At 33.9% G+C, this 14237-nt stretch overlaps 1 protein-coding gene and 1 long non-coding RNA gene across 8 annotated transcripts in view; one reads left to right on the forward strand and one right to left on the reverse strand.

The window, feature by feature from the left end:
• The window catches only part of LOC127063099 (box A-binding factor-like), a 51765-nt gene that overhangs the window by 19007 nt on the left and 18521 nt on the right, over nucleotides 1-14237 (forward strand). For 6 of the 7 annotated variants that reach the window (XM_050992417.1, XM_050992422.1, XM_050992416.1 and 3 more), the window contains 2 exons: nucleotides 7485-7863; nucleotides 8470-9606. In XM_050992417.1, the coding sequence (XP_050848374.1) occupies nucleotides 7485-7863; nucleotides 8470-9606 (1516 nt within the window). Of the gene's footprint in view, nucleotides 1-7162; nucleotides 7184-7484; nucleotides 7864-8469; nucleotides 9607-14237 lie in introns of those variants that run through there. The other variant, XM_050992419.1, reaches the window with a different exon arrangement.
• On the reverse strand, nucleotides 5543-8496 carry LOC127063134 (uncharacterized). The gene is made up of 2 exons (XR_007781278.1): nucleotides 8413-8496; nucleotides 5543-5821 (listed from the first exon to the last, which is right to left on the reverse strand). It is a non-coding gene; the product is annotated as an uncharacterized LOC127063134 (long non-coding RNA).

Below are 14237 nucleotides of genomic sequence, written 5' to 3' on the forward strand. Positions count from 1 at the left end.
TAATATAATCAAATGGCAAGTCAATATGATCGCCTTTGGATTGCTAATAATTAGCGTAGAGATTAAATAGAACGTTTTCTGTAAATCACAACGTATATTCGTAGTTCGTTTATAATAAAAGACGAGAAGATAAAAGAGAGTAGAGTCTCTCGGAGATAAATGAGGGTTACTGACCCCCTTGCATTCTCTTACGTCTCCCTCTCTCTCTCTCTCTCTCTCTCTTTCATATACATATACGTATACAACATCAATGTTTCATCTCACTCACTCTTTCTTCGTCTCTTTTCTCGCACGTTGCGAGTTTCTCTCTCTCTCTCTCTCTCTCTTTTTCTCTTCTCTTCTAGAAGGCTAACGATACGATTTCTTCTCGCTCGTAAACTGTTAATTCCGTGAGGCGAGTATCTGCTGATCGATATATTACTTCTTCGTTTCAAGCTCGTTCTCTTTTTAACACTGTATTATATATGTATATATATATATATATATATATATATATATATATATATATATACATATATATATATATATATATATATATATATATATATATATATATAGCATAGAGAGTTACACTCGTTCAATGTCGACATCGATTAATCATTCGTACTTACTTACATAGACTCGCATGATTTCTCAGCAAGTACTTGAATACTTTAAAACGATTATTTTTCTTTTTTCTTTTCGACGTTACTTCATGAAGTTTTTCTTCTTCTTTTTTTTGTTATTTTTATTATAATATTCTGACGAAGTATCGAGAACAGAAATATCATTACACACGAATATGGATCTTCCATAATTTTCATTTGGTTCGTTGTTCATTTAAACAAAAAATAAAAACTACAGGTGGACGTTTTAGTTCTGTTGGAAGAAAGTACGAGAAGATTAGAAAAAAGAAAACATATATAATAAAAAAAAGAAAAGAAAGAAAAAAAGATGACATGAGTTCCGCCGTTACGCAAGTATTTTCTTTTATTACCCATTAACTTCATGATTTACTATCCCCTTCGTTTTCACCCTAGATCACGCATCCAAGATATCTCTAATCGTCTTCATCTTCCAGATTTATTTATGAAAGATGTTTAATTTTGAACTAACAAATACGTAAGCAGAGATTTGAGGAATACTTAATTCGATGTGTTTTTTTTTCTTTATTTTTTTTTTTCTTAAATAACCATTTCGAATAAAATTTGCGGAATAATTAATATGATGTGTTTTTTTTTAAATAATCGTTTCGAATGAAATTGGCGGAATTTTTTACGCAATTCATGTGCTATGTCTCTTTCTCTCTCTCTTTTTCTTTCTCATTATAAATTCAACGATAACATGTATCTGATCTATGTATCGAGATACGTTCGACTTAGTCGATATATTTGTTAAAGGAGAGAGGAGAGGAAAGGAGAAAGAAAGTCGAGCGAAGGGGAAAGAAACCGTACCGTTCAAAGGTCGAGATTAGGTCAGCACGGTCGGCCAGCATATGCCTGTCCTTCGTCTTTCCTTCTTCTTCTTCTTCTTCATCATCATCTTATTTCTTTCTTTTCTTTTTTGCTCTTTCTTCTTCGCCACATCTTCGTCTCCGTGAAATTTCCACTGATCCTCTTATTTTCATCTTTTTTCATTTCTCCACTCTCTTTGTTCCTGCGAAACACTGAGCTATGTATGCATATCATTGGTGACGTTCGATAAAACGTTTCCGATCGTTAATTAGAATCGTTAATTAGATCGTTTGTAATCAACATTTAAATTTTATGAGTTAATCAAGTTCAAGATGTACTCGTTAATTCGATTATGGAAATGCATTTAACATTAATTCAAATTTCGTTTGATTTAAATAGTAATTAAATATGTATAATATATACTAATTACGCTTGATTAATGAAATGTTCCTTGAATTATTTTTATCATCCGTCTTTGCTTTATATCTCGGTGTTTGTTAAATCTATTATTTTATTATATTTCTACAGATATCTTTTAGAAGAATATTAGATAACTTATATTTTTGTTGTACACAAATTTTTTATTTCGACTTCTATCTTTCTATTTTTTTCTTTTTTCTTTTTCTATCAAATTCTCATCCCCCAACCTTTCTCATTCTATCTGCACGTGCAAGTGCGAGAAACGTGTATCATGGTCGCGTGCCGTTTCGTATCACCTTATCACAGTTATCAAGGTATTATCATCACCGAGTTATTTCAGCATGACTCCACGAGGAGAGAAATTCATCGTTTAGTTCATCTTTTAACGAGGATGCATTCGAACATCTATATATTCGTCGTTTATCATTGAACTATATAATATATATATATATATAATAATTTCTTAATATTTTATTATAAAAATATATTATAAAAAGTTTTATCGATAAACGCTTCGCCCATTTTGTGTTTGATTAGAGAAAGAACAATATTTTCTCACGATGATGACGACGATAATCTTTTGTACAAAAAATAAGAAAAAAAAAAAAAGAGAAAAAAGAAGGAAAAAGAAGAGACAGTTTCTCATCTTTTGCATTTTGGGATGCACGTGATGCACGTAGGCCCGACGTATCGTGACGTCGTGTTCTTAAGAAGCAGAAACGTAAGCACACGTTTTCAGATGTACACCCTCTCTCTAAGGGGTATTTGCACATTTTATGACGGCAACACAGACTATCCCACAACCATCTTCGTGCTCGTGCCCTTCCTTTTCTACGTTGAAGGAACCGTCCACATGGTAAACAAGGGTTCTCCCTTCGAAATTTCCTTTTTTTTTCTTTTTTTTTTCCTTCTTTCTTTCTTTCCTTTATTCTCTTTATTCTCTCGCATTTCTACTCTTGTAGTTGTCTACATTGAAATTTACAGTTAGAGTAGATTAGAATAGAATTATTTGATTATGAAAAAAAATATAGATTCATTTTTTAAATAAAAATTCATCGATAAAAATTATTAAAATCGATTGATTGGAATTTTATCAAAAAATATAAACTTGTTTTGCTTTGATCTAAGAAAAGCTATCGAATTTTTAAATAGATCTAGTACGTTCACAGGTCATATTATTTTAATTAGATTAAATACATACGTTTTTTTTTGAACAAATTAAAAAAAAATATATATATATAGACCGACTTATATATTATAAATAAAAGTTCGAAAAGATTGAACTCTAATCGATATAGGAATGTATCGATGATTATTTGATTAGATTTGTAATAAAAAATAAATTCATTCGACCTAAGAAAATCGAGAGAATCTTTTAATACGTAGATATAGTAAATTTTTCAAGTTGTATTTTAAAGAAGACCAGGAAGGACAATTAGCATATCTAAAAGATCAGCAAACCGTGTCTCAGAAAATCTATTACATTGGACTGTCAACGGCTCGAGAAAGAACAGATTAGCTGGTATCTTGAGCGTGGTATGAATGGGCCGCTCGTGATTATACTATCTTCTATTACTACTCGCTCGGTCGAGCTATCGTAGCCATTCCTCTCGTAGTACACCAGCCATCGTAACACTCGTACACACCGCGACGACGTTCTTGCGTTTACATGCAAACCGATTGCGGTAGCATCTCCTGTTAAGAGCTAACTAATCTTCGTACTAACCTAATCTACGTGAATGGTTGTTTTAAAAGAGAATTATATATATCAATAGTGACCAATCAGCATGCGTGTATATTAGAATCAGTTTATTGAACCTGTTTTGTTTGATTCGAATTAGGTTAATGACGTATTCCATTAGAGACACAATGAAACATTTGACGTATCTATTATTGATGATAGATTTATTAATATTGAAATATTTTTATGATGATGATATTAATTAAAAAAAAAAAAAAAAAAGAAGAGAAAGTAAAAATAGAAAAGAAAGAAGGAAAGAAAGAAAGAAATGAAAGAAAGGTGTTAGATATTTTCGAGAGAAGGATATGTATAAGTGATTTACTTATTCTTTTTTCTTTGGTTCTTCCTTTCTCATTGTTACAACTGTTGTGAGAACACCTGGTCCTCCTCTTATCGGAATAGGAAAGGTAGAAACGTAGGTAACGTTCTACAATGACCTCCCTGTTCACATTCGTAGGACTATTGTGTCGCTTCTATTTCTTTATTGTTTCAAGTACGACATTTTACTCTGCGTTTTATTTAAATAAGATAAGCGACAAAGAAGAGATCTTTTTATTATTACAAAAAAAAAGGAAAAGAAAAAATTCGAAAACTTCTTTTTTTAAGGAAAAGAAACTTCTTCTATGGAATCAAAAGTTTGATGATAAATCGTATAGATGATGATCGAGAAATCTTCTTCTCTCGTGGACCGAGAATAAGAGGAGAAAACGAGAGGTCGAGATAAAGAGGCTATTCAATCTCTGAAAATCTCGTCGTAAACGGCATCGATATATACCGCGCGCTTCGGCCCTGCTTATATATATTGCGGATAACAGAGAGTGTTTTTGTGGGGGCCTTAGAGAGATAACGGCAACCTCTGCCCCCGATGTACAAAACCTCTTCCGCTCGTTCAGCGACTTTAAAACTCGTTCCTTGCTACCGTTTGATGCCATCACCTTTTTTCTATTTATCTTAGAAAAAAAATAATCAATTTAGATATACATTATAAATATATATTATTTCACTGATGCATATCTTTGATATATAATAACTAATATGATATTAATTATATGAAAGTATATATAAAATAAATAAAAGTCTTTAAATATAAATAATTAAATAGGAAAAAAAAATCGAACATAAAATTTATTTAGCGTTGAATAATGTCGTTGTAGAAAATTTCTCTAAACTAAACGAATTTTTATTTTATTATGGTTTTAACGTAAATTCCATCTAAATCTGGATTAGCTAGCAGGGTCTTATTTAGAAAGGTTTTATCGTTCTTAGGATTACTAATGAAAGAGATGTTCTTTGAGGAACACGTGAAGTTTATTGTTCTTCGTAGCAGTTATTTAAAATGTTTGAGAATTGTTGAGAATATTTTCGAAGCAAAATTCTTTCTACAAATTTTTGTACAATTATTTAACATTTTCTCTCTCTCTCTCTCTCTTTCTCTCTCTTTCTCTGTCTTTTTTACTTATCATTAAATTTCGTTATGTTCGTGTCAGAGGTGCAAACCATGTTCATTTATCATGCTAATTAATCATTACTCATTAGCTCTAGAAAAATCTTCAACTTGATGAAAAAAGAATATATATATATATATATATATATATATATATATATAATTATAAATATCATCTAAATATTATCATTCCTTTATCGACGTTCAAAATTCACTCATGCGATAGCGATTATGGTTCATGCGCTTTGATTGGAAATTAATTAGCATTGTCGATTGGTGCAACTGTCGATGAATATTCGAAACTTCTCGAGATGTTTCAATTACTTATTTTTTCAAGAGATAATGCAACAGCTGTTTATTAAAAAATTTTGCTTAAAAATTTTTTGGTGAAAGTGAAATTTATAAAATCGATACGATAATCGTAAGCTTCTGTAGAATAATCGATGTTGTGCCGATTTCTTTTAATGCTTTCTCTAGAATAATGAGAATGAAAGAGAGTGTGTGAGAGAGAGAGAGAGAGAGAGAGAGAGAGAGAGAGAGAGAGAGAGAGAGAGAGAGAGAGAGAGAGAGAGAGAGAGAGAGAGAGAGAGAGAGAAAGAGAGAGAGAGAGAGAGAGAGAGAATATAAGAAAAAGATCATTCTCAGTGGATGCGCAAGTGTCCATAGCTGACGCGTATATTTTCTTCATCGTATGATTAATCGGGGTCGCGGCTTGGCATCTTCTTGTCGGCTTCGAACCAACAATGGACTCTCGAGCAAGATAAAGAGCCGATGTAGATTCCACTGTTTGGGTTACGAAGTTTTCTTAGTACATATCTTACATTTTGTATTAAATTTTTTATTATATATGTATACATATATGTATATCTACTTAATACGTGTATAATTCAAGACAGACAAAAATATCAATGTGTAAAGATTTTTAAATGGATTTTGAAATTAAATTTTTAAAAATATATGATATTGATAAATATTTAGATATATTTAATCGATAATTTTAAGAGATATCACACGAAAGAAAATTTTCATGCACGAAATATTGATATAAAAAAAAATTTTTTTTTGTTAACATTTCACGTATTCTATATTATACCTATATAGGTACATATTGTATATATACCTATATTTATGGCTCTCTCTCTTTTTCTTTTTCTCATAAACACGCGCGCATTATCCAATGGCACGATTTGTACTTGGATCTTTCAAGAAAAAATATGTTTTTTAATAGAATTCGTCGCGAACCACCGCATGAGAGGAGATAATCCTACCGAGCCTGACCTCTCCAATTCGATTAGGTAACGTCAATAAGGTCGGTTCAATGTTAAACGATGGAGACATTGATACCTCATACCTATCAATTTCATGTGAACAAAATAGTTCAATAATAACAAAAAGAAAAAAAAACAGAGATCATTTTCGTTCGACCAATATCAAAAAATATTGATGAACGAAATAAAGATCTTCAACATCTTATTTCATTAAAAAAATTATCTTGTTAACGCGCGCGCGCATGTTTCTCGAGTCATTCGATTGAGAAAGACTGCAATTCGACACTAGGATCATTGACGTGGCCTATGCTCGGTGGTCCTGCCACAGCTTGACCTTTGATGATTAAAAATAATATTTTTATCAACGGGAAAGAGTAACGAAGAACGAGAAAAAGAACGAAAGAGAGCGAGAATCGTTCGCAAAACGTTCGTTCGTGTTCACGATACATTTTCTCTCTCTCTCTCTCTCTTTCTCTTTCTCTCTCATGTATACATGTATTTCTTCATATATGTTAGAGTTATGTTTACATATACACATACGTATTTGTTGTTATACGTGCTCGTCATGTCCACTCACTCGTGATGTTACAAGTGCGTGAGTGCGTGAGTTCCATCACTGGTAGAACGCAGAGAAAGAGAGAGAGAGAGAGAGAGAGAAAGAGAGAGAGAGAGAGAGAGAGAGAGAGAGAGAGAGAGAGAAAGAGAAAGATAAGGCAACCCGCGGTTATTTTTGTAACATACCGGATAGCAACAGTTTCTCCGTGTCAACCCTGATGTGTCCACTTATTCGAACGAACTTTCTCTATTGATTAAACATTTCAATACCTTTCCAAGCCAACACATGATATTATTTCTCGAGTTGATTTTAAAAAAATGTGTACGTCTTCGAAACGTTTATAATCACATTCGCCTTATCTTCGCTTAGATCGAAAATATTCGTTATCGAGTAAATATTGAAAAGTTGGTCTCGGTATATTTAATTATTATTTATCATATAAAATATCATTTCTACAAAATTTTATATTTATTTCGTTCATTCGACTGGTTAATAATGAATAAAAATTCGTAATCGATTTTTATAATCTTATTTAGAAAGTTTCTTATAAAATCTATTACGAAGTAAGTAGGTAATATTTATTATAATCAAATTGCATAAGATCGATAATCAAATTTTTCAGTATTAATTGATACCGTGGATGGAACGATGGAGCAAAACTCTCAGACGGGTAGAGAAGCCGTCGTGGAGGGTATTAGACTCGAAGTTGGAGGAGGTAGTCCAGTAATGAAAAATGAGATGGGTAATCATGAAATTCTTCAACTACGAGAACAACAGCAACAACAGCAGCAGCTTGGGTATATTGTCAAAGAGGAAGGCGGGGATGATGTGGGCGTGCTGGAGGCGGGTCATTCAGAAATCGAAAATGGCGTCATGCTAGAACCAACCGGAGCTGAAGTGATCACTTTAAATGTTGCTACGAACCATCAGGATGGTCCTAACCCTAGTTATACCCTTCATCAACTTGGCTATCAGGAAGAACATCATATTATTCATGATAGGTAGATATATATACTAATAAAATTTTGTTATTTTTTTTATCATCATTAATAACAGATTTTTCTTTTTGTTTTCTTTGGAATATTTCAACTGATATATCGTCCACGTGGTTTTCTAATGATGATTTGATTTATTGTATAAAATCTTGTAAAAATCGTGAGAAAGAAACGAGTGGAATTGCATCGATATCGGCACGAGTTACATTCTATAAGTGTACCAAATAGATAAAGCTTGATGGCCGTATCGATAAAGAATTCATTTTATCGGAGAATCAGCGAGTACGGAGAAACGATCGAGATCGATCATTATTGCGATGTACGAGGATCTTTTTTATGTTATTGATACTTCGAATTTGGAATAGATTCTATTTCGAATTCATCATATGCAGTCGTAACTTATCGTAATAATGTCGTGACTTTTTATTCATTTATGTTAATTACTAATCATGGATTTATAATAAAAATAAATTAATAAATTTTATAAGTAAACAAACATATATATATATATACATATTAGAAATTAAAGTAAATATAAAATTATGAATTACCCACGTGAATATTCGTCTAAAACTCATTCTTGTTTTTCAACCCTTGTATAATAAAATACAGAGACTATTTAGAAGAGGGTTCACCACGATTTGGGGGCGGTGACATTGACGAGAAGAAGGAGGAGCAGGAACAGCAGCAACAGGTCGCTCACCCCCACCACCAACGTCACCACCACCACCACCAACATCATCACCTCCACCAACATCAACAGTCGCAAGAGCAGCAGCAGCAGCAGCAGCAAACGCAGTACGCTCAGCTCGGGCCATGCGAAGTCCCGGTTCCCGAAGGAGGGGATAGCCGGCATCCAACGGAGGTCTCCGTCCCTACTGAAGGAACTCGTACTGCCAGTCACATGCCTCACTCCACGATGCATCGTTACGGTGGAGAAACGCTTTCACCGACTACTACGGATCATCCCCATCATCATCATCAACAACAGCAGCAGCAACATCATCATCAGTTATCCGAAGTTCATCAGCAGCAACAACAACAACAACAACAACACGGTTCTCATCGTCATTTAGAAGATCAACAACATCATCAGGAAACCGAGGAAGAGGTTGATAGAGTCGGTGGTATTTCGAGAAGTGCACGTGGAGATTTCAATCTAGGTGTACTTTTTCCAAATCTCGGCTCGAACGGTACTGGTGCCAATAGTGGAAATGGTAATACTACGTCTCATCACCTTCATCAACAACAACAACAACAACAACAAGCACAACAACAACAACAACAACATCATCATCATCACGCGAATACTCATCATATGGAGGACGTGCTACCAAACGATCCCTATCTTCAACATCAAATTCGTGCCGGAGGCGGTGCAACGAGTGCGAGTGGTGGGGTCACTGGTGGTAATTCGCCGCCGATTAGAACGAGAGGCTCACCAGGTTCCAGTCGTAGTCCACATGACGATCATCTTTCCTCACCGCATCGACATTCCTCATCCGATGGACCTAGTGCCTTCAGTCCGGCCGATCAAGGAAGATTACAATCCTTCACACATCTTACCTCAATGCAGCCTCCCAATTCTGTACAAACTAATCATGGTAACCTTCAAGACGCTGATCGTGTCACTGATCAGCTTTATATGGACTCTATCTACACTCATCATACCACTGCTACTGGTCATCATCATCAAGAACACGAACACGGTTCTTCTACGCCACACTCACCAGGTGGTAATCTCTCCACGTAAGTTTAATTCATTACATTTTTCAAACTTTCCTAGTTCTTTTCTTTCTTCTCTTATGGTTAACCGTCGTTTCGGACGACACTGCATAATCGACAATATGAATCATCGGGTTCGTTGACGCCAACATAACGACATTGTTTTCCTCGAAACGAAGATGTCTGGATGATTCGAATGAAAAAATAATATTGCAAAAAAAATCTGAAAAAAATACCGAGATTGTCCTTATGTTTTTTTAAATCATTGTAAATCAAATATTCATTTGTAAAATTCTTTCATGTATTTGTCTTCATTTTACATGATCGACGATCAATTTTTAACAAATCTTTTTATATCCGTCTCTTCCTCTCTCTTTGTTTCTTTCGATCTTTTTCTTTTATCTTTGGGGATCTAGACCAGATAAGCAAACGAAAAAAAGATATAACACGGGGACAGTTTTATCATGGTTCTTGTGTCGTAACGTCGTGGGTGATCCTAGGTTCAAAAGTTTAATGCGATGAAAGTTCACGTTATGTTAGAAGGACGATGAGTAAGTATTATATATGTATATGTATATATATATATATATACATATGTGTGTATAGTGCGCGCGTATTACGACGTTTAGCGGACGCAAAAATATTTACACGTCGGCTTAAGGACCGGCCGGCAGCATATCCGATTGAAAAAGGGCTTTATGTGCGTAGCCGATACGAAGCCGAAAACAAAGCAAAACCGTAGATGGAAAACTATATGCCCACTTCGTCCTAGGATAACAGTTCTTGTGAAAGCGAAGAAGAAGGACCTCATCGTGTTGTATTTGTTTATTCATGTTGGGCACGAGCCTCTATTTCTTTCTTTTCTTTTTTTTTCGTACTTATCACTTAGCTCTATAGAAAAATGGGATGCATAGAAATCTCGATAGGACATAGATCCACGATTTCTAATCGGAATTATTAGTTCTCTTTTAAAATCGATTGTACGAACTACTCGTTGATTAATAGACATACAAAGACACTGGTCTAGATCAAATAATTTTCGTTTGATAAATATTTGTTAAATCATAAGGAAGAATTTGCTTTAGTTTTCTATGACAGATATAGATTAAAAAAATATAATATTATAATGGATCAATAGACGAATGACAAAAGATTAAATATTAATTAAAGATTTATTGAACTTTCAATAAGATGTTCTTCTCGTTGCTAGCTTTTTTTTCGTTTGGTTTTACCGTTGTAACTTCGATGTGAGAGCCCGATAAGAGAGTTTATCGACCGATCTAAACGATTTGTTGATCGTATCGCGTGTCTCCCCTTTTGCTTCTTGGAAAAGAAAAAGAGAGAAAGAAAGAGACCGGATGACCGTGATCATTTTCATCACGGCTACCACGCGAGGAGAAGTACGTAAGTACTTACATACATTATTACTTACTCGTTCGTCTTCGTGTTCTTTGATTCATTCGTTCACGTGACCGGTCCACCATCTTTAAATTCGACTATTGTCGAAACAAATAATCATTATGGTATTTCAAATGATTCACTTTATTTTTAAACGATCCTCTCAAGGATTTTTTATATATATGTATATATAAGTAAGTATATTCAATCTCTTGGTAACAAAAGCATCATATTAGTCCGTGATTCAGTCTGGTGAAAGAACAAAGTCTTCGCTGCATCAAAGTCTAACTTGTTGAATATATGGGCCACGAGAAAACGAGACGATCGGTTGTGTCTCTCTTCGAGCGTAGATGTTTGCCGTGATTCATCGCAAAGTTTACAGTCCGCCGCCGGCCGACAGTGTCTTGCTTACTGAGAATTCTGTCTCATAATATACTATAATATATATATATATATATATATATATATATATATATATATATATAAACTTAATAAGATCATTAGTTATATATACGTATATAAAATTAATATCTATGTATATACAGACTGAATCACTGATTAATGAGAGATTCAGTATACTATATGTAAATATATATATATATATATATATATATATATATATATATATATATATACACACACTTAACAATTTGAATTCATTCATCTTTCATCAACGGAATCACGAAAAGGTCTGGAAAATAACGTAATTAACACCTAGCATATACGAAATCATTATTATTTGTTTTATAGAATATAGAATAGAAGAAACAGATGGAATTAATTTTTGTACAATAAAAAGAATAAAGAAATGCGGGTTCCAGGTAGCCAGAAAATCGAGAAAATTATGACCGGCCATTTATGGCTTCGCATGTGGCCATTCTTGAAGGCACGTGCCTGTTGGCGGAAATGACACGAGTTGAAAGCGCGCGTGCGTGAAGTTGAACGTCTTTTTTCCCTCTCTGTTGAACTTTATTTCTCTTAAAACGATACGTTTCTTTAAAGCTTGTCTCTTTTCGCGCTTCGTTAGAAGTCACGTGGTCGTTTCAGTCGGACCATTAAAAAACACGAAAAATAATGAGTTCGTATAACGTATGTACATTTATTATTTCCATAGTGGATATATCATACCTGTATTTTTGCAAATCTATATTTACCAATATTTTTACATAATTTACATATTACCTCTATCTACTTTGAAATAAACGCGCGTGCTTTCTTATTAATCAAAAGAGAAAGAAAGAAAGAAAAAAAAAAAAGAGAAAGAGGAAAAAGAAAACAAAAATTTCTTTCTTTCTATTTTTATATGACAACTTTCATCTCTGGCGCCACGCTTGTCGAAATAGAAAATATATTTTCCTTGGAAAGACGCGTACCATTCGACACGTTAAAATTATCGATAGATCCGATCGTAGCTTCCACCTCCAGTACTATCCTCTTCTTCCTCTTTTTTCTCTGACCGACCTTGCATTCTCTGCATTGTGTCAGACGAAGAGGATGCACGTTAAAAAAGAAGAAAAAGAGGAGAGGAGAATTGTCGATGATGTTGGTGTTGGTGTACGAAGTGGTGGGGGAAGCTTGGCTGACGATGATAGGGGCAGGAAGATGGTGAGTAGGGTGCCGTGGCTTTGTGTGGGGGGTATGGAGGGGGGAGATCCGAGTAGAGGGGAAAGAACGGTCGGTAGTCGGCGGTGACACTCAAAGGGAGAGTCGGCAGAGAGAAAGAGAGAAAGAGCAAGAGATAGATAGAGCGAGCGAGAGAAAAAAAGAGAGAGTGAGAGAGAAGAGAGAAAGAAAGAGAAAGAAAGAAAGAGAGCCGTCAGGCACAGGACAGAAAAGAAAGAGAGAGAGAGAGAGAGAGAGAGAGATAGAGAGAGCTCTATACCGCAGGAGGAGAAATCCTGACCACCTTCTTCTTCGAGGTCCTCAACGTCATTTCTAGCGACGTTTCGTGCTACACACCAGGTTAGATTCCGTTCAGTTCTTGTTCACCCGTCGAGTGATACGGGAGAGATCGTTCACTATCATTATATCTACGTCCGTATTTACTCTTTTCTTTTTTCTTCTTTTTCTTCTTTTTCTTCTTTTTCCTCTTCTTGGATTTTTTATTTATTTATTTTTTTTTATTTATTTTTTTTTCATATTTATTTTTCGCGACTTTCCTTTTTCGTCCAGAGTTTTTTTTTTATTTTTTATTTATTTATTTCTTTCTTCCTTTACTTCTCTTTATTTTCTGTTACTACTTCCCGTGACAGTGAGAGAAAAAGATAGGGAGAGAGAAAGGAAGGGAGGGAGAGAGAGAGAGAGATACAGCCTCATCTGTGTTCGTCGATGGAAAATGCAGTGAGTTATTTTCTCTTCTTTCGAGTTGTATTTACTTACTTATTTATTTATTTATATAGAATATATGTTGATTTTCTTTTTGTTTATTTTCAATCATCTTTTCATTCATATGTGTATATTTCATCAAATATAGGAATTTGTTTTCTTTTATGTTAGGTATCGGTCTTTGTAAAGAGTTGAGTATGTTAAACGTTAATCTCGGGAAACTTTCTTTTGAGATCGTTTAAAATAGAAACGATAAATTAGTATCGACTTGGAATTGGCGCGAATTCGCGTGAAAACGATTCTGATTAATTATAATTAATCGCGTCGTTCGTTCGTGGTATATAAATCGATAAGTTCGTTCGCATCTATTTCTTTTCCTTCTGCTTTCCTTTTTTATTTCTTCGTCTTCTATTTCATTGGATTTATTAATCAAGTTTCTTTATAATATTTGTGAAATCTTCGTTATATATCTTGGATATTTACGAGAACATCGTTATTGATTATATTATAGCGATAATGTTGCGAACGTAAACAAGCTCCCGATGCAACCTATCTCAGTTATGGAGAATGCAAAATAAAAAAATAAAAATAAAAGAAACAATAAAAGAAAACAGAAGAAAAATGTAAAAAGAGAAATAGGGTAGTCAAAGCAATGATTAAACTCGATTAAAGTCGGGGAAGATAAGGTGGGACTTAATGCCAGCTTCGTTTATTTAATTAATTAACTAATTAAGGTGCCAATTAAATATATCGAAGATATATAAAAAAAGACGAAAAAGAAGAAGAAAAAATAAAGAAATCTACAGATTTAATATTCTAATCGTATGCATTCGTACATTTATATAAAGTAATAATTTATCTTTCTCTAAGAACATTCAAGTTTATATGCCCTTCTCACTAATGCTTATCACGAACCTAAGTATGCATTATCA

Source organism: Vespula vulgaris, chromosome 4 (genome assembly GCF_905475345.1).
Source record: "Vespula vulgaris chromosome 4, iyVesVulg1.1, whole genome shotgun sequence".
Taxonomy (NCBI): domain Eukaryota; kingdom Metazoa; phylum Arthropoda; class Insecta; order Hymenoptera; family Vespidae; genus Vespula; species Vespula vulgaris.